This window comes from Strigops habroptila, chromosome 1, assembly GCF_004027225.2.
Source record: "Strigops habroptila isolate Jane chromosome 1, bStrHab1.2.pri, whole genome shotgun sequence".
Classification (NCBI taxonomy): domain Eukaryota; kingdom Metazoa; phylum Chordata; class Aves; order Psittaciformes; family Psittacidae; genus Strigops; species Strigops habroptila.
The window spans coordinates 68,112,813-68,135,011 of NC_044277.2; the positions used below are offsets into that span (position 1 = coordinate 68,112,813).

The following is a 22,199-nucleotide window of genomic DNA, read 5'->3' on the forward strand; positions in this document are numbered from 1 at the left end:
CAAATTGCATACAACAGTTTATTGCACGAAATGGTCAAAACTAACAGTCAAAGCTGCAAGAAGGTTCTGTTGAAACCAGTCATAATTAAACAGACAGGAATATGGCCAGCTGAGTTCCTTGTGTGGCACTGACTTCTTAAAACACAAACAGTCAGGGTTTGGGTTTTCAGTCACATTTAGAAAAGGACAAGCACAGAAACAGCACTTACATTGCTGAGTTAGTGCTTGCTTAGTGGTTAGACCCTGCAGTGTCCAGCCCACACGACCGGACACATCTCCCCTTGGTGAAGCTCACACTTCACACCAAATGCTGAGACTGTTTGCTTTGTGAAACCTCATAAACTCACAGCTTCACTGTTACTATCACACACTAACTCAACTGGTATTTGGGTGCATCAATACTCTTATAACGTGAACTGCAGATGTAAATGAGCAGATTTTAGTATCTAGCAAACTCTATCCTTTATTTTCTACTCGTGTATAAACTAAATCTGGAGGAAACAGGTGTTACTTTCAGTGCGTACAAACCCATAAAACAGCCAAAAGGAAAAGCAAGTGGTAAGAGGTATTCCTCAAATACTCTAAACAATTTGAAAAGGGATTTGTCTATGTTTGGTTTGTCTGCAAAATCTGATTTTTTATCTTTTTATTCCCCTGGCAATAATGCTTAAACATTCCCTTTGGCTGAACTCATACTTGAATTGCAAATGGCAGTGGAACTGGCTAAATCAGCTGGTGGGAAGGCCTGGCCTGAGCTTCAGGTAATTTTCATGCTTTGATGCTGTTAAAAGTGACAGTACTTTCAGGCCTCAGCAATATTTACGTCTTACTGCCACAGGCTGCATTTTGAAAAGGATTAAAAAAAAAAAAAATAAAAATAATCTGACATTGAATCAAAGGCGGTAAGAGATTTTAACAGAAAAGAGTATGTGAATACTCAATGAAAACATAGTAGAGTGATCACTCACAAGATGGGGTTACAGCTAATATATGCTAGCATTTTAATGCTGGTGTCATATGTTACCAGCTGGTAATATCAACCATTTGCTCAATTCCACAAATACAATCCAGAAGGATACTTACTCTGACTACTATTTTTAGCCTTGCAGAGAACACAAAGCTATTAACAATGGACTGTTAATACGAAAATATTAAGAAAAGCTTTCTTCTGCCTGCTGTTAAAACCAGCAAATGCCAAACAACTATGTTATTACACTCTTATTCCAGAAAGAAAACACACGAGAAGAACACGTCTAATTCTGGGATTTGTGAATATAGCTCCACACCATGGCATTAGGACCTGGGGTGAAGCCAAAACAATGATTGTAGGCCAACACACTTCTGAATAAAACTTCAGCTAACCTCACCTAATGCATTTAACACAGCAGTGAATTAGTAATCATTATTAAAAGCACAAGATCAGGGAGACACAAGATATGTTGCACTTTTTTGCAAGTATTTGCAGTTTCCCGACAACATACCCATCACAGACTATATATTGTGACATGGAATATGGAACCTGAACTACTCTAATCTCGTTGAAATTGAAGAAAACATTTCATCTTATTCTAAGCCACTCTGTTCAGCAAAATTGTAATTATCAAATTCAAATTTTCTTCATTCATGTTGACTCTGAAATACTCTTCTTTTATGGCTGTGTTTTCCCCCCTTGAATTTTCAAAATCTGCTAAATGGAAATGGATATCTATAGCAAGAATACAAAATACAAACGAATATTTTTAGGAGCTAAAAAAAAAAATTAACATGACTTATGAGAGGAAATCCCTTTAGGTCATAAGGTTAATATTCAGGATTTTCTTTAATATAGCAAGGGTCAGAATCATTAATAACCTTAATAAGGAAGCACTAATTATCCATTTTTCCAAAGTGCTCCTGCCCCAGCAGTCATGGGAATGCTACAGAGAAGGAACAACAGTCAGCAGCTCTTACTCCGGCCTTAAGTAACTCTAAATGTCTCTTGGCTTTAACAAAATAAATCCACTTTCCAACTTAGAAAGAGACAAAAGAGGAGGTAAAGCTGCCAAGAGCCATATTGCTTTTCACAGTTAAAGAAACTCTCTGCGTGTTATGTCTCCCTACATGACATGGCAAATTCAAAAGCATGTTGATATAAGATTTTGCAAACAGACTAAACATTACTTGAAGAATCTTTACAAAACTTCTCTCAAAAATAAACACAAAATTGAGAGATAAAACTACTGACTAATGCTTCCTTTGGGAAAGAAACTTGAGAATGACCAAGAGAAGACTGATAAACGTTAGACTGGATTGAGAGGCTACAAAAAATAAAGCTAAAGCAGGGCAGAGCTGTGCAGAGCCAGGGCAATGCCAGGGCAATGCCCTACATGCACAGCTTTATGTGAACAGGTTTTGCATTGTGTTCCTGTCTTTTTCCAACCTATGGCTTCTCTTCTCATATGAGTGACAACTTGCCTGGAACTAGCTTGCAGAGCCCTCCTGTAGAACCAGGCTGAGGTACGTGTTCCCTGAGCATCAGCACTGCACACTGCATGTTCAGCCAGCAACACATTGCAGTCAGAAACCATAACCTGATTAAGCTTTCTATTTAAACATGTCCTATGATGAAGCCTACAAAGCTGCAATCAAGAAAACTGCTTGCACAGTAGTTCAACAAGCAAATAAGCCAGTGTAAGTCAGCACTGCTTCCCAAAATGTATATCATCAAGTAATTCCTAAGGTTGCTTCTCCTCTAAATATCTCAGCAGCAAAGTTGAAGCTTTTGCCCTGGGCCACCATTATCAACTACTAAGCTATTCCTTCCTCATTATGTCATTCAGAGTGTAAGGCGTGCTTGGCATTCACCACAAGAAAAAATGGCCACTGTCTCTGGTATGAGACCCCAGAGGGACCAGCCAGTGGTGGACACTAAATTCACAGTGACAGGCCATAAGGACCCAGAAGTGGAGCTTTGCAAGCTGAATTTCCTGGTATTTGATTTAACAGCTAGACTAAAAGAATGGGGACCATGAACTCGTGCTCCCTTGGCAACACAGTTCCCTGAGAAGACGGCTTTTTCTACGAAGGCTAAGTGCACTAATGTTAGGCTATCAAGCCCAGTGGGAACTGTCTCCTGGCAAATGCATCTGAAGAAACCTACCTTGGCAAACACCACTAGGATTTTATTTCTGGCAACAGGATGGATTAAAGCTGGTGCTGAATTCAGGAGCTCTTGCCTTAGAAGATAGACTCCTTCAGGGTCTACTCTAACTATGGCCATGACCACCAACGCATACACTTCACCACCAAAAACACACTATGAGAGGGTGTGAAGCTTTGCAAGTAATGAGTTTGCTGTCCAGCTACAGACAGCTCCAGGCTGCAGCTTTCAATTTGAGTGACCATCTTAGATTCAGAGTCTGAGAAGGCAGTCTTTGGCTAAACAGAAATAATCTACGTCTGAGCACAAGCCATGAAAATATAGAAGAGTCTTAAAATACCTTCTATCCATAGGCAAGGCAACAACTTGGAGGTACAGAAAAATGCCTTTTCCCTGCTGTGCTCCAGCCATGTCTTGCTCTTCCTCTTTGTTACCAAAATTTATGAGGTTAAGAAATTGAGATAGAATTTTTATTTCTCCTTTAGGAACTGGGGAGAGAGTTAATTGATGATTTAAGTCATGAAGAGTGTGAGCAGTGTGTTTATGGAGCAAAGCAGTCTTTAGCAGTTGAAAACAGGAGGACTGGGTTATACTTCTTATGCATTAGGAACAGCTTTCACAAGCAGAGACGTGCGAGAGAACCAATATCCCTTTTTTTCTCTCCCAATGAAGGGCTGAACAGAACGGGCCCTGCAATTTGCCCTCCTTCAGCAGGATTCCTATGGCTGCAATATGCACTTCAGAAACATGCCTCTCCACAGGGGACCCAAAGAAATGAGGGAACACAACAGTACTGCAAGAAGTTGGCAAAAGGCTGAAGCTGAATTTAGAAACCAAGAAACAGTCAAGTAAGCCTTTTCTTCTGCTGTACAATCAGAAATATATACATTATGTGGATTTCAAAGAATAAAATCGAGTTAGTTTTGTACTCCATTATACTGCTTCTGGATTCCCTACTGAACTTAGCCAAAGAGGGTTTTAAAAGTATGAATGTTAAAATGTCAACCACACTGCTTCTTTCCACCTAAGTTGTAGCTCTTGTTTACATAAGCAAAATGCAGCCAAGGGTTTGAAAGGCCTGTCAGGGTAACTGAGTGGAGCATGAATCATTTTGCTGGGCACTGCTCTAAATGATGCTTCTTCCTTCCTCCTCATTCTCGAAGGTCAGATAAACAGTACCAGGAACTGCATCTGAAGCTCTTCCCTGCATGATAAAAGACAGGAATCTTTCTGTAGAGGCTTCAGATAACTGTAATAGTTTACTGAAACCAGAAAACTCACCTTGGAGCTAACCATTTATATGCATCTGCTTCTTATCAAGTGCCTTCCTCCCTGCTTTTAACTACTTTTTGTATTTGAATCCATGTAAATTTTTACCATGAGGAGGTAGGAAATAATGTTTACATAATCTAAGGCAAACACCATTGATAAAAGACTGTGAAAACTTCCACAATACTTTCCACTTACTAATTAGCGCCAAGCATTGCGTCATGCACTACACAGCCTACTCCAATGAGCAAATTCTATCCGTTGATCTCTGCGTAGCATTTCTGCAATGCATGTCTTTCAGGACAATGAAATAAAAGCAGGCTTCTGCCCTTCAAAGCAGTCACTCCATTACAGCCTGCTGAACTATACAACTGCAATGGCAGTGTACTCAAAAACAACAAGACCAAGACTTGATGCAAAAGGGCATCTGAACCTGTAAACTTTATTAACTTTCCAGAACTGCATCTATTCTGCAGGCAACATGCCTGTGGAGTACACACATTTTTCATGCTACTCAGAGACTAATGTACAAAAAGCATTGGGCTGTAACACCCCTCAAATACAAAACTTCAGAAATCCTGGTGAGTTCACAACTATCATGAATGGCAAGCTGCACATTTAAACAAGAGTGCAGAGATTTCTAATCATGTGAGGTGGAAAGCAGTAAGCATAACCTGAAGGAAGGACAAAGATTCAACTCAGAGCACTGTGTTTGGCCACTTAAACATGTAAGAGAGATCTCACAGCTAAAGGCAGAGCTCTATCCAGCTTCATGGAGTAAAGCAGGACTAGATGTAATGGCTTGAAGATGCTGCTAGACAAACGGGCCTCAAAATACGAAATATTTTCAGAGCAATGATGATGAACACAGGAATGTTTTCTGGGAGAAGTCATGCACTGCCACTTGAAAACAAGTGAAGGTACAGGGCTCTTTCATTTAGCTTCTGTGAGACCCATTACAGGTCACAACAGATGATTACAGAGCTCCCTTCTGGCCTGACTCTCCATGAATCTGTGAATTTTACAGCTCAGCTTCATCCTGTGAGGCCAAAGCATTTTGGCTCCAAACCAGGAACGCACTTAATGCACACGCTGCAATGAAAGCTTGCTTCCTTTACTGTAGCAGGGCCAGCAAGATCAACCTCTTGCAGGACAGGCCCAATGACCTTTAGCCATCTCAGTGTTTGACCACTTTGGGGTTTCTCTGCTGTAGCAGCAATCAGAAGCCTAAGACAACAGGGGCTTGGAAACCTAAAACTTCAAAAGCAGCAGGATATTTTTAATTCTTGCTTATCTTGCATCTATTTTGATGAGGTAAAAGGGGGTGAAATGAGTTTTTTATTATAGTTTCACTATGCAATAATGTAACTCAGATAAGGAAAGACAAATCGGGGCAAGTTACTCTAGGAAGATGAGCAAATGAAAAACAATGCCTTTATCCAAAGATAAACTTAATGTAATTACTCACTTGAAAAAAAGGGATTAAATCAATAACTCATGGCTAGAAATACATGCATGCTGGAAGAACCTAACTTGAACCATTCTGAGTAGTAGACTGGAAAGGATATGAGGCATTAGGTAGGTGCAAACATATATACATACATACAAAAGCGTATATAGATGTATATTCTATAAACATGTAGAAATAATATAAAAAAAGAAAAAGAATAAAAATTAACTGGAATACGAAAGATCCTGAAAAGCCTTCAGTCCAAATAAAGGGTGGGAGATGGAATTTTTATGAATTAGAGGCCAAGTCAGCAACAAACAATCCAAAGCCCATCTGGCCTAATTGGAAATGATTTAATTAAATTATTATATTAAATTACTTAACTAAAAACTTCTACTTTTCCTCCTTAAACTCAGCATGACATCCTTTGAAGCCACCATTTACTTTCAAGTTGTAATGCTGAGTTCATTTCTAGTGGTCCAAATCTCTTGCAAAGAAGAATTTCTTTCATGTATCCATAACATTTTCCTATCTTTTATTCCCAGTACCTTACATAATTCAAGAGTATTTTGATTCTTCAAAATACACTTTTTTGTTGCTGATGTTGTGTGACCCTTCCCCTCCCTCCCCCCCCTTTTGGTGTGGTTTTTTTGTGCTTTGTTGTTTGTTTTGTTTTGTTTTTCCCCAAGTGAGCTGATAACTGGTGGGTTACTATGAGTTTGCTTTACCGACAGCAAGAAAAATTTTGCCCTTGACGAAACGCAATTAGATATATCATGTATTTTCAAGGAAGGACAAAATCATGGCCTAGGAAATTCTAAGCTAAGCACATTTCTAAGATTTTATAGTTAAGATGATAGAAGTGAAAATAGATTTGTCTGAATTTATATTTTTTTTTTTAATGGAAAGAAAGAAAATGTGCTTTTATTCACCTTTTAGCACTTAGAACAGTGTACATGTGAAGCAACTCTGTTTTATCCATTCAAGTGGAAGAAGCAGAAGTGGGGCAGAAATACATGCAGCCTTTAACACCAAATCAGAGAAAGGCTTGAGTGGCAAATGAACATGTCTAGATTTTTGTCCATTTTCTTTCCAATGTTAGAAAAGATCTGGCTAGAAGGTATTTCCAGTAACCATTCAGAACAGCTTACACTTCTCTCCTGTATATAAAGGAACTGGTGTCAAAACACTGATTAATTTACAAACCTGTCGGATTTGGTCTCTTGAGGCGGTGAAAGAGTTGTCCCATAACGAGAAGTGGGTGTTGCAGGGGCACTCACACCAGAGTAAGGCCGTGGAGAAGAGTAAGAGCTGCTGCCATAGCTATTGTATCTGAAGAAATGGGACAGAAAGTAGGAGAAAGGGAGAGACAGAAAGAATCCATCAGCAAGCAGGTATGCAACAGTAAATCCTCTTGTTAGGAGGTGGTGGTGATCCCATACCCCAGAATTTCTTAAACCTTCACCTTCTGGAAATATTGCTCTAATCCCAGCTTCAAAATATGAAAACTATTTTATTTTAATATCAACCATGTCATGGACATACCTGATTCAGACAGTGAGCTATATATATGGGCATAGAAAGAGAGATTATAATTGTCCTCCCAAGTGACAACTCAGAACAGGAATAATTAAATCACTACTCAGTTACTCAAAATTATTAGCTGTTTTGGGAGTTGATACCCAGCTATTAGAAAAAAGATCAAACCAGTCCAAGTCAGCAGTATTCACACCTAGTGAAATTAAGGAAAGCAGCAGTATTCCCTGGACATGATCTGAACACGGACACCCATTGTTTGAGAATGTTTGCATTATAAATGGAAAGCATCCACATTCTTTTCAATTAAAGCAGGCAGTATTTTCTTTCCCCTTCCCCAATATTTCATAGCTTATGTGCCATTTCTTACAATATCTGTAAAAAATTACCACCATGGTTAAAAAGGCATATGTCTGGAAGCCATTCCCTCCATTAAAAAAACCCCACCCAAGCCTTCTTGACTTTAGTGTGAGTTTGCTGATCAAAGAGAAATTGTTTCCACAACTCCTGGAACGACCACCTCCCAGGAGTCTGCTGTATCAATGTTTTCATCCTGGCTCCCATACTGAATAGAAAAGGCAGTTGTGTTGCCTTGTTGTGCCTTTTAACAATCATACTTAGAAGCAAGTCAAGAGAGATTCCTGATTTGGGAAAATGTTAATTTTTTTATTCACAGACGATACTACTTTCCATATGGACAGCGTATGATGCTCTGTAGGTAAGCACTCCACAAGGCCAACTCATCCAAATGACAAAATTCACTTCAGGAAAAGGGGCAACATAATCTTCCTTATTATAATTCGTAAGATATAATATACCCTCCTTCATCGTACCTTCTGTCTGCTGCTTCTTTTCTCATACACATCAGCACTCAGTAATTTCAGCCAGCAAATTTCTTTGAAAAAGCTGGTTAGTTTCCTTCAGCTCCATTTAGCACACTCATCTAGCCATGCAAAATTTCATTCAAAGTTTCAAGCTTCATTCCTTAGGGTACAACAGCACTGCTGCCTGCCAAGGCCCATGTTAAAATCAGAGTAGATTTCAGTTACGGGTTTTTATAATGGAAGGGATCACGCTTTAGAGAACATGCTGCCTTCGGCAACAATTCCTGGTTTAGGTTTTAGAAAACACCCTACCACCACCATCTGTTTTTGACACACCATGTTGACTGCCCAGGAACAGAACAGTTTTGGAAAAAAATGCTAACATGCACATTTCTGAGCTACAAAAGGAATTTTGCAGGAAATAATTGCCTTCCTGGCATTCCTGCCCTACAAGCCCCACTGTCTAGTGGCCCAGTGGAAGGCTGTGTAGATGGACAGTATGGGGCTTCTCTGGTAGCACAGGCCTGACACGGGTCTTCTCTGTCCTGGCTGTGCCTGTACCGAGTGCGCAATGAGAAAACTCTGCTGTTCTGACAACAACTCTGAGCTCATTTGGTATGTTCCTGACTCTAACAGAAACCTCCATTTCCATTTCAATCAACTGAAAGGAAACCTTCTTATCAACCATTACATTTGCTTTTCTTCTCCTCTTCCCCATGAAAAAGCTGAAACAGTGCAGAATCCTTTTTCAGACTGATTTCAATTAGTCCAAAGATAACTCTCATTAAAATGGAGAGAACACACCTCCTACGGGCTCAGACCTACAAGTATTAACAAAATAAAATTCAGAGGGACTGGCCTGGACACAGCATCTTTATATATCAAATTTAGAGGGAGGCAAATGCTGGAAGAGTAGCAAGGCAAAATAACCACACCAGGTAAGTCAGTGTCCTGTACACAATGTTTAACTTTCCAACCTTCCTCTGGTAGTGGCTATCACTTCCACTTTCCCTTCTTGTCTCACATACTAATGCAGATGCAATGGCCTTTTCCCAGGAGACTTCACTCTGAAGAAACTCCAGATATTTACCTCTTTTATGAAAGCATTACTGCCCAAATAGTGCAAGCTTTGCCCTCCTTTTTCTCCAGATAAACCCAGCACGATCCTCCCCCACACCATGCCCTTGATCCTATGTGGTAACTGGAAGCACAAGCATGGGCAGAGGAAAAAAAATCACTGCAGAAATACTAAATATTGCAGGAACAGGAGGTATTGCAGGAACAGGAGGCATTTAGAAATCTACTTTAAAAAGTATAAAGCAGCAATGAGAGCAATAAATGAGTGTACTGGCCTAAGGGAAAATTGCATTAATGCATGAAAATGTAAACTTAGAGGAAACCCAGCATTCAAGCTGCAGGTAAGGAAAGATATGCGAACTAAGTCCCTTGCCAATATCTACTTGGATTTACAGGCTTTCTGGCAAAATGAAAAAAAACCAGAAAACACCCACCTATTTGAAGAGAAAGATTGAAAATTAAAAGGATCGAAGGAATCAAAATATTTGTTCACATGCAGAAATTCAGAAGGACTGCTGGAGAAAGGGAGAAATAAATACACTCACAATAGACGCGTACATTTTCAGCACGTAATTCAAAGAGCACTGACCATTGGGAAAGACAGCTGAAAATCATCAAACTCTTTTCAAGGTTATTCTCTAGCATTGTTTTTAGTGATACCTGTTGTCAATTTGGTTTACTTGAAAACAAATAGAGACAAAACAATTTATCCTTGTTTTTAAATGGGTAGGATAGGGAAATTAAAAATTAAAATTAAAAACTACGAGAAATGCATGAGGAACAGCTGTACTGAGCATAGGTTGTGGAGGGAAAAATGACTATTCTGAGAGATATATTCTCTTTAAAGGGTTTAACCTACTTCTTTTATTACAAGCATGAGTTGAAATTGCACATGACAGGGATATGCACTCTAATCTAACAACAAATTCGGGATCTGGCAGTTCAGTCTTTGAAGCCAGGATTTCACCCCTGAATTCCAAGTGCTGATCTGATCTCTCTTGGTTTTATACCAGAAGAGTTCCATTAATTTTCATGAAATCATGCCCACAAATTACATTGTTGTAAATGAGAGCAAAATGGTGCTCATTTCTGTGATGTCCCAAATCACAGGTTATTTATCTACTGCTGTACAGAGGAAGCTGGGATACTTATTAACTGTAGACCTTGAAGAGGAGTAAGATGAAATGAAGGCAACAAAGGCAAAGGGAGAATATCAATCAAGTCAAAATACAGGCTTACAGGACTAAAACTAATACAGTATGTTCTGAAAATAATACAACACAGAGTGCATTATTACCACTATAAAACTCTTGAAAGGTGTTACTCATTTATCTAAAAATTAATGTCAGCTGTATAAAATCTACCTGTTTTCCCTCATCACTTCTGCTTCCTTTTCTTTCACAGATGCTGGAGACTCTTCAAAGTCGTATGAGAAGAGGTGAAAAGGAGTATGTGGTACATAAGGTAATTTCTCCACCGTTGGAGATGCCTTTGGAGTAATGGATGCTGATGAATTTTGGGAAGAACTTAGCAATGCTGCTGCAGGTGAAGGTGGTGATGAAAGGACAGAATTATGATGAGAGACAGATGAGTCAGGCACAGAAGAGGAGCTGCTAGAAGAGCTCTTTGCTCTAGAGCAGGAGAGAGGCCTCTCAGCTGGAGAAATGGCACTGGACATGGCTGAAGAATCAGAACACCGTGAAAGGTTTTCATTCACAGCCTCCCGTGCACCTGGGACCCCACTGCAGGAGGAAAACATTGTGAGAAAGGGAAGGGAGGGAGAGAAAAATGGGGAAAAGAGAGATCAATAGATAGTACCACTTGGAGGAAAAATCCTAAAGCCAAGGAGAGTCAGAGAAACAAAAGCTTCCGAAATTTAGACAATCATCAGCTCTTTATAAATAAAGAGAACTCGCATCTTTGTATCCTAGTGGGATTCTTCTTGGAGTTGGAAATACTGACGAATGGAAGCAATTCAGCTTAAAGAGAAGGAAGGGATTTAACCCGCAGGCTTCAGAATTAATTTTCAAGAAGCTTTTCACAACCATTTTCTGAACAATTTTCAAGTATTTCAAGTTAGGTTGTAAGCACTGTAAGAGCAGTTCAAAGCAGTTTCAACACACTGGATAACACGGTCCACAGAGTATAGATGCTTCAAGATACAATCTGCATGACTGCCTCTTGAAGGCCAGATATCTGATTATCATCCTCCCTGGTGAGCTGATCTTTTTACTAAAATGCTCATCCACCAAAGATGAAAATAAAAAAATACTCAATCAGCACTGTTCTGGCAAAATTAAGATTTAGGATTATTTCAAAAGCAATGCCTTACCAGATCATTTGTCTAGGTATGAAGGCACTAATTTCTCTGAGTGTCAGCATCCCATGTTGGTGTTAGATAGTGACTTGAAGAGCTGCATCAAGTGCAACAGAAAACACATCTGCTTTACTCTAGTGAAGGCAGATGTTGGTGAGTGACAGAAGCAGCACGGCATGTGAAAAGCCATGGGATCTGCAGTCTGCGATATCTCTTTTCACTAGTATCTCCAGCATAAATGCTGTGCATGGGCTGTGGGCTGGACCACTCGCAGGTGGCTGATTTCATTCTCACCTCTGCAATCCACCTACAGGCATGCAAGGCATGGCCCTTATCTGAGGACTGTGGGTTTGGCACAGCATATGCAACAAAAACATAATACATGTTATATACATTAGGATATTATGAAGTTATTTATCAGGTATATACCAGGTAACCGTTCTCAGAACAGAAGCACCATGGGCAATCTGGAAACCTTCCGGTATTGCACAACTGTTCATGACAGGAGTCACTGAAGCCAGGTTAGTCCTGCCAGTCCTGACAGCATCTAACACAAACAACCAGGGTGCAGATCATTTTTGTTATTTTATGGTGATAGTGAAAGGAGTATTTAGAAAAGCCATGGGAATATCACCTACGTATCTCAAAGTGACTATTCTTTTAAAAGACAAATGACCTAAAAGAACATCACACCCTTATGCAGCTCTTCCTCAGTTATTTTTTTTAACAGTATTTTAGTATATTCATGTGATTTACTAATAACGTCTGTCTTAGCTTTGACTGTTAAGAACTGGTTTTGAGGAAATTATCACTTAATTTCAAAATTTCAGGCAGCCACTGGCAAGATTTGCAGACTGGAAGACACTAATAACAACAGTACAGTATTTTCTTTGGAATTTGCACATTAAACAGTTTCCTTTCTCCCCTCCATGCCGTACAGCGTCTGCATGAATGTGGTTTATTTAAAACAAAAAAATCCAATTTCATTTGCTGAGTTACAGAGCCAAACAATTTAACCTAAATCAAATGGCTGTCTGGAAGAAAGAACATATTTTCTTTCTTCCAATTTATTAGGATAAAGTTGCCAGATGCCAAATCCATATATACCTCTGAAATAAGTGGAAAATTTTACATTAGAATATGTTTTTGATAGGTGGTTTTTTTATATCCATATATACACAAATGGGCACGTATGTACAAAATTATATATATGTATCTATTATCTTTCCCACAAAGTAGTTATTTCCTATTAAAACATGAACAAAATCGATAGAAATCATAGGCAGCATTCAAAAAATGTCACTCTTCTTCATAGTGACAGGAACTGTTAATAAGGTGGTATCTTGAAAACAGGGACTCAAACCTAAGAAACCAACCAGCAACCTCAGCAAAGAGCTACAATGTTTCACCATTGACTTCACTGAAAAGATAAACTTAATCCATGCTCAGAAGATTCTTTTGTGAGCATTTCTCATTGTGTACAAAGGGAGTGACTGCAGACAGTTCTTAGTGCATGGAGCCTATATAATTAAACATTTCCATTAATACACACACCAACCAAGCTTTAAATTGCAGGAAGATTTCCTTGCGGGGTGGGCTTTAACAGGTGATATAGGAATGTGAGTGAAAGGCAGATGCTGCTGCACACTGTGCTGGTGAGTTCATGCCAGAGCCCAAGGAAAACGTGGAGGGACAATGCTGAATCCTGGTACCTGGCTTTGACCTGCCTACAGGCCTCTTCCTCCCCCTCATCCTCAGTATTGGGCTCTGTGACTGGCTGTTCTTCTTCCTCCTCTTCATACTCTTCCTCCTCTCTGAGGTCAGACCAAGCAAAGAAGCAAGCAGTGGGATGGAAAGAGAGAAGGTGGAAGAGAAAACAACATGAGTCCCCAGAAAAGGAAATGCAATGAAGTTAGAAATGGAAGGAAAGCATGGCCCCCCCTTTGTTAGACAAAAAGCCACCTAAAACCTCCTGCTAAGTATGTGTTGGCGCAACGGTAGCTACCAATAGAAAAATTTTATCCTTTCCCCTATTTACATTCTTTACTATGAGTTTTTAAAACCCCAAAGATGCCATCGTTTTTTCTTGAGCTTGGCTTTCCATTTGCTGCTGCCCTACCTGCAGAGACATTAATGGAAATATTCATGACATTACCAACTCGTTAGCCATTAAGCTATGTCTATTTGGCTTAAAGGACAGCACACGCTGTGCTAGCATGGGATAGCTGGCACTGGCCATTACACTTTCTAAATTAACACAAATAAAACATTCCTGTTAAGCAACCAATAGCTCAATTGGAAAACAGAACAGAGTGAACCATTAGGTTAGAAATTACAGAGACACCAAATCAATTCAGGACTATTTGCAAATAGCAATATTTAAGTTATCGATGCCAGTACATGAATTATTTCAGTAAAGAATAGTTAGTATGGTCAAAGCAGGCTTTGGTTCAGCAGTAATTCTGGCAGAGGAGAATTTTAAGTCACGCATAAAGCCTCCATAACCTACAAACCACACAAGTGAAAAAGAAAACTCTATTAACCAAACCAAAAAAGGCTATATTGTCTGCCTCCTCTCGTTTATGCTTTCTCCTCCTCAAACAGGCTCATGGAATATTTAGAGAATATTCTCTCTTTGGATTTATTTTGCATTTGCAGTTGATCCAGTTCTCCGCTTGATTTAACAATGTATACCATTAGGTTATGCTCCAGGCAAAAAATAAAACATACAAACATTATTAAAGTTTGTAAGACACTCATATTCCTTGCTTTTCCTGAAAGCTGGTTTTCTTTAATTCTGAAGGGATCCTCTGTGCATTTTTTTTTTTCATTTAGAATTAGTTTCTGTGTCATAAGAGTAATGAATATTGATCAATGAGATCATGAACTCACGATGTAAAGGGTCGACCCAAAATTTGTTGCATTTGTATGGAGTTAGTTATGGAATAATCAGGAAAATGGCAGCACCTGGAACTTTTCCAACACTCTGGTGAACATCTACAAGGTAAACCCTTTCAACCATTCCTAAGGCACCACAGTGGCACACCTATCTCAGTTAGAATCTCTCCATCTCCCTGTCCTCTCCACAAACATATACCTCCTCTACAGAGACACCTCTCAACTTCCACACATATACATATAAGAAAAAATGGAGCTGACCGGAGAGCATTCATATCATCCCTTCTCCTTACAAGTAAGCAGCTCAAGACTATCTTTGTTATTCTTTCCTGTGAAAGGCAAATGTCTGCATCTGCCAGTCTTACAGCAATTACATTGGGGAAATAACTCATGAAGCTCTGTGAGATCATGGTTCTCTGATAAGAGCACAATGCATCCTATAATGATGACATCCTATAATAGCACGGCTATTACTTACAGGAACAAGAGCGGCCCTGTTATTACTGTGTCTTAAGCTCCCACCAGGTTTCCAGATTGATCACGTCAAATTCCTCACTGTCCTCAACTAGCTCAAAATGCCCAAAATTCTAAGTAAAATACTCATCTGATATGGCGAATCTCATAAATTTGGAAGGGTTCTTTGAAATTTTATTTGTTCACTCAAGTGCATGGTAGTAAGGTCAGGAGTTTATACAATACCGATTGAACTGGGAACCACCACGTTATAATTGCACTGAACAGAAAGAGAAACTCAAAAGATAAAAGCATCCAGAACTGAAGGGATTAGCTCACATTTAAGGACTGCTTCACAACACAGGACCATCAGGTCCCTAAACTCACAGTTGCCAGGTGAGCAACCTGTCCTGGATATTATCCTTCAGATTTTGCCATCCCATTCTTACATCTTGCATGAACCTATGGTCTCAAGTCTTGATATCAAGTCTTTCATATACCAGCAGTGAAACCTGTTCCTTTCCCTACCATTCAGAGTTTTTGTAATCAGTGTTTTTCAGATTAGGATCTTTAATTGGTGTCTGAAGGCCTGAATTTACTTTTACTTTACAGTCTATTTCCCTAGAGCCAGCTGAAGCTTGGAACTGAACAGGGACTTACTATTCTAATTTTAGGCATCCATTTTTGAAAACGCTGAGCTTCTGTGTAGAAAGTGTACAACTGTCAAGTGAACCATATATCTAATACTACAGGTGTGCAGTAATCAATTCAAATACAGCCTTCTGGGGGTTTATTGCTGTGCAAAGTATTGTTCTAATCCATTATTGGGAAAAACAAGATTCTCATACAATTACCTTAATTATCAATATGAAAACACCCTAAATTAAATCTACATACAATAGGCTTCACAAAATTGGGATACAGACCAGTGCCTCACAAAAAAATTTACTGCACCTTACCCTGCAAGGACTAGTTGTCTGCAAAAAGTCCTGAAAACCAAGCAGCTTTTAAGAAGTACAAGAGAAATATCCATATAAGCACAGGTTAACAGTAGAAAAACAAAACAGGAAATGGAACTGTGATATATCAACTTCCAGAGCTATCAATGACATATTTTCCATAAGCAGTAGCATTTGCTTAAAGCATATGCATATGCTTGCACTAGCATATGTTTAAAGGACCTTAGCTTTTTACATACCTGCTTCTTTCTGGTAAGCTGTCCAATTCATCCATGTGCTGGCATTTTAATCTTTAAGGCATTGCTTAAAGCATATGCATATGCTTGCACTAGCATATGTTTAAAGGACCTTAGCTTTTTACATACCTGCTTCTTTCTGGTAAGCTGTCCAATTCATCCATGTGCTGACATTTTAATCTTTAAGGCAGTTAGTGGACTGAAACTCATTATCACCTAAAGACCAGTCTGGGACCTGTAAGGTTTTGGTTTCAGCCTATAGGTAGAGACACCCTTGGCCTATGAGAAACAGAACTTGGACCAGGAGGTGATTTGACCTACGTGGAGCTGAATGGAATGTTTACCTCCTGTCCTTCTTCATGATGGGTTGTGAACTATTAATAATGTCACATGAAGGAAATACTTCAGTCTGCTGTGATGTTTATCTGCAATTTCATCTCAGGAAGCAAAAAGTGAAGAGCCTGCTTCTCAGATGTTATGACTTGCTGTCCTCTAAAGGAGCAGATCAAGAGTAACAGCCCCTTAATTTGTACATTATTTGAGAATATTCTATTTCAAAAGAACTATGCATGTGCAGAAAAACCCTGTGTGGCAGACTTGCTTCTACAGTTTATAATCAGACATTGACATGACCAGAATGGGCACTGTTTCCAAGCTGAATATTTTGTTGCAAGTTAATCTCTTGCTGTTTTTTGCACATATATCTGAACTGTGGACAATAACAAATAAAACTGAATTAACTGGGTGGGATCTAAGAAGTGAGCATATGCAAATCACCTCCCGCCCCCCATCTGCTAAGAGCTCATGGAGTACACCAAGCATTGTGTTACACAGCTAGTAGAGCGACTGGCTTGGTGGACTGGCACTTCCAAGGCTGCTGACAGTAGACAGCAGCGCCTGCTTGCTTGACAAGAGCCAGCTGCTGATATTTGAGATGGAAAAAGTAATGAAATTTAGTTTATTTACCCCGACCCCAAAAAACGACCTCTATAATCACCTGACAGCTTTCTTATGAGAGGCTGGAAATTAACTGATACTTTTGCATGCCTAGGAACAGTGAAATGGCTCTGTGCGTTCATTGCCATACCTTAAGTGACGGATTCATTTTAGAGATTCCAGCAAGCTCATTCTTCTGTCAGGCTGAGGACTCTTTCCTCAAATCTCCTTGACTTCTAGATCAGAAGCTTAGAAGAAGGTTTGATTGGAAAGCTCTCTTCCTCTGCTAATATTAACCCCAGGAGGACAGCAGGTACATGGCAATTGGTTGGAAAAGGCGGGAGTTGGCTCCACGTGTGCTGGCTGCAGAGGTGACTGGTGCACAGAGGCAGGCACACTCCCCAACCTGGGGGAACCAATTTGGTCAAGGGAAGCTTGCACAATGGAAATAAGTGTGTGCTTAGAGGAGATGCTCAATGCTTGGAAAATCTTTCAGCAGCTAAACTCACAGTTTCAGGCACCTGGACTCTCTCCAGAAAGCGGATCAGATGCAGATCAGAAGAGAGGGGGAAGTTCACAAGCAGGAATCAAGTGTGCTACTCTTAAGTTGCAGAGACACAAACACAGATTGACGAAAGGAAATGGTAATCAAGAGACTTATCCACAGGTTTAGCAGAAGGCAGGGGCAAAATCCCTAATCCATATAATGATGGCATTATACCTAGCAGACACCTAACCTAGGCACAGCTAGATGATTTTAAAACTAAGGCAGTGCTCTGAAGACAGCAACTCTCACTCGACAGGAACCCAGAGCTCAAAAAAATGCTCTCCATCTTACTGATCCCTAGAGCTGAATAATGTTGTGCAGTCTGTCCTCTCCAGGCTCTCCCCAACCTCTTCCCTCCTCAGAGTTTTGAAGACAGCTTGAAAAAACTCTGTCTTGCTTTCTTCTATTTCGCAGCCCAGAAGCAAATTTCTCACTGCCTCCCCCTCAAAAAAAAAAACCAAACAAAACCCCGAACAAACCCACAATAAAAAAACCCAAAGGTACAGCCAATAGAAAAATCAAAGGCTGCACTGAAGCAACAAAAACCCCCCAAAGCCAGAAAAAAAGCCTGAGCACAGAAACCCATTCTGGTCTGCTTGGTATCAAAGGAAATTTTTAAAGTGTAAGATAGGCTTTAAATCATTTTAATTCAGGAAGAATTTGACCACTAATGTTTGAATATAGAACAATAAAAAAGTGATTGTCTAGTCATAATTAGGCTACCAATGTTTTGATCTGCACACACAATGCACATTAAAGTTAACTCATGAGATAACAGCACATTAAAGTGTCTCCCTTTTAGTATGATGCCAATTTGTATAGGGCTTATTTAACCTTTACTAAAGTCTTACTAAATATTTCCTTTTTAATTTTGCAGGTTATTAGACAAGGCCCTAAGTGTACTTCTGAGGCTTTTGCGACCATCCAAAGACTTATATAGAAATTGCCAAGAAATGTGAACACTTGAGTGAAAAAAGGGTCCTAGGAGTTATGCAGTGACTCAGAGATGAAAGGACTGGGGAATTGTAAAGCTATTGGCCATTATACTCTCTGAAAATCACCTTATGTGCTGTTAATTACTGATGAGGAATTTTCTCTCTCCCTTTCTTTATGTAATTAAGTCAAGTGCTTTCCAGTTTAGCTTCTTTATATTACTTTCAGCTACAGTTTCACTGCCTTTCAGCGGAGCAGCTCCTGACTAGGAGGACTACAGGCCACATTCGGTGAAGTAAGACCACCATTAGCCATTCCACAGTATTATTTTAAGTTAAATACTACTGTTTATCTCACAATTTTTTTTTCAAGATTTTGTATCCCCCCCCCGTTCAAACCTCTGACCTGTGTTACCTCTCTCACAACACTTTGAAAGCTGCTTCCCTGAACCTCTCACAGGTGAACAAACAGAAAAAGAAAGATGTTCCATCAAGGAGAGATCTTTACAAGTCACAGTGGATGTAATTTTGTTTTCTTTTTCAATTGCTTGCCATTGTCCTCAATCTATGAGTGAATTTCTACTTTCATAGGTTAGACAGCACAATTCATAGCCAAATTCCTAAGTCCTTGTAAAGCAAACAAATGCTTTGGTACACTTCTACTGCTTCATCTTTTCTTCTATCCTAGCTGCCAAAACAGACTCCACTAGTCTTTTACGTGAAAGCCAAAAGTGGTAAAAATTTAACTTTATCATTTATTACTTTGTATAAAGATACAGCAATATACTTTCCTCTTCTATTAAAACCAAAACTAAAGAGACCACCTATCAACTCCCCTGCCTATTTCCATTCCACTGCTACGTGTGATAGACCACCAAATTTGGTGCAGTTATGTGAAGATGAAAATACATGAAATCATATGGATAACAACTTGCTTGCAAAGCCTCAAAACTGGGCCTTCTGAACTGAAGGGAAACGAATATGCTTAATTACAAAGGTCAAAAGGCAAATTATCCTGGTGTTTCTGCCCTAAATATAGAAAAATGTTAAGAAAAAATATTGAGGAAACGACAAATAATGTGAAGTACATGTATTTACCATGCCTTCTTATCATGCAGTTCTTGAGGTTGCTGTTATTTTCTTACCCCTAAAATATGATCACTAACAACATTTCACACCTAAATAATATCTAGGTAACACCTCCACAGTTGTTTCATTGCTGCAGTTGGTTTATACAGGACATATCAAAGCAGAGCAAGACAGCAGAGTCTTGCTTAACATACTGGCAAGGCTTTCAAGAGTCCCAACTCTCTAATCATTGAACAGCATCACTGTTTTTACATCTGCATGAGCAGAGAGGTAAAGAAACAGAATCGTGATGTAGAGAGACTTTAGGAGCAATAAATACCAAAACATATACAGAAAGAGAGAGGAAACGGTGTTTTCAGAGCTTGGAACTGCATATTGGTTGACACTTGAAGGTCACTGTTATTGCCCCTTACTTCAAAGTGAAGGATCAGGAAATGGCATCCTGCCAAACTGCTCTCTTTTTTTCCTCCCATCACAGTGTATGTGTAAAAAAAACACTTTTCTGGCCTCAGAGGATCATGTTTACAAATACTGGGAACACACTGTGGAGGAAAACTCTCTATGGCATGTATAGTCCAGTGCATAAGACATTACCATGGACCTCCGCAGAAATGTATTCACATTCTGGTTTGGCAATACAGTTCCTCAGGTAGTTCACCAAAGCTACAAACACAGTGGAAAAAAAAGTAAAAAACCATTAGGCTAAGTCACGCTGTGCTTTGATTTGCCATGCAGCTATAACCTCATTTCAGTTTCAGTGCTTTCTTCATTCCTCTTGAAATTCAAACAGAGAAAACCTACCATTGCCTTTACACCAAAATACGGTGCTGCCAACTGGATTCTGCACATATACCAAGTGTAAAACATTTCCTTTCAGCAAGACCCACCACAAGCAAACAGTACCCCTACCACAAAACCTTACGTTTCTACAGAGACATTTTAATTCAGATTAAAAGTGCTTATATCAACCTGAGACAGTACTAGGACCTCTAACTCCAAGTAATATGGAAAGTACTAAAATAAAATAAAATAACCCCCCATCCACCACTGTAACCAGCACTTTGATTTATAGCTTAAGTATTTACATAATCAAAACATTTCACACAGTGTAGTGGAAAATCATCAGAACTTGAAACAGCATGACAAAACCCAGAATTTTGCCACAGTAAATGCTAGAGAAAAATCAAAGATTAAGTTATGGTTTGGGATGCTTGAAAACATGGAAAATCATAATAATAACAAAAAAGTCTTAGCTGTATTTTGGACAAACCACCCCTGCAGGCCTGGCTCTACATGAAGCAATTTGAATAATCAGTTAATGGGGCATAATAGTCCAACTAAGGTCTGTGCTGTTGGTTGTTAGAAACTTGTCAGGAATCTGAAGTTAAACAGAAAAAATGCTTAGCATCAGAAGCTCAGCTGTGTTCATTGTTTTCTGGTAAAACCAAAATAGCGCCACAATCTCTTCCTGCATCTTGACAATCCTCAAGCATCAGAAACATGTATTTTCTAACAAACAGATCCTTATGACTTCTCAGCACAGCTTTCCTTTATTTAGACAATAATTTTGCAGTTTTTTTCTAGGACTGTAAAGAGCGTGAAAGCCCCTGAGCCCAGTGTCCAGCAATGTTCAATGGCATTGCATCCAGCTAGCTGCGAAATTTCCAGGAAACTTTGGAATTCCCTGTGCTACTCTTTGTTCAGAGCAAGATCATAACAGCCTTTCAGGCAGGACTCTAACAAAATACTGTTCATAGGTACATAAATCCCTGCTGTTGCTTTGCTCCTCTGCTGCTGTTTTCCTTATCAACACAGTTCCGAAGGCCAAGTTTCTTCACACTGAAAAAATGTGGAAACTTCAGGCGAACCTGGACAGTTGGTCTTCCTCATACCTTTTTAGCCGCATGGTCTAGAAAAAAAGATAGCTTTTTAAATGCAGATTTGGTCACTGACTCAAGATGCAGGACCTGCTCTCATGGGTTCTTAAGATGGAAGTCAGTTCTTCCACTTCTTAGGCTTCAGACACAGGAATACTGATAAGTCTTAACCAAGGCCTTATTATCTCTAGATGAACATGCATAGTGTTACATGATCAATCTCAGTAATTCTTTTGTGATTTTTGACGACATAAAGCAAATCAAAATTATGAAAAAGAAGAAAACAGAGTAAAGTGAGGTGGATATCTAAACCTAGCTATCCACAACTTTATAAACCTCAGTCTTCGATTGTAACTAATTCCACAAAGCTTTAACAGAGCTGTTGACTCAAATGTTGGCACGAGGCATCAGTGTAAATCTCGTAGATGGGGATGGTCACTGTGCAGTACCGAAGAAAAGAAAATGCATAGCAAAATGTGAAATACATTAATTCGAAAAACTTGGAGAAGTACTTGTTTCTGGTTTGCATGTATGGGGCTCCCTGCATAGCACCTGTTCAGTGTCAAGACAGCACTGAAAACTTCTGAATTACCTACCTTCCACTCCCTTGAAGCCAGACATGACACGACTGAAAGACAGACAGGCAATTCAGTTTTTAAT

The 22,199-nt window shown here is 39.4% G+C and overlaps 1 protein-coding gene across 5 annotated transcripts in view; it reads right to left on the reverse strand.

Annotated features, from left to right (window-relative positions):
• Positions 1-22,199, reverse strand: part of FHOD3 (formin homology 2 domain containing 3) — a 373,735-nt gene that overhangs the window by 84,543 nt on the left and 266,993 nt on the right. For 4 of the 5 annotated variants that reach the window (XM_030499299.2, XM_030499287.2, XM_030499280.2 and 1 more), the window contains exon 11: positions 7,065-7,190. In XM_030499299.2, the coding sequence (XP_030355159.1) occupies positions 7,065-7,190 (126 nt within the window). Of the gene's footprint in view, positions 1-7,064; positions 7,191-10,659; positions 11,038-13,324; positions 13,427-22,199 lie in introns of all 5 variants that reach the window. The other variant, XM_030499318.2, reaches the window with a different exon arrangement.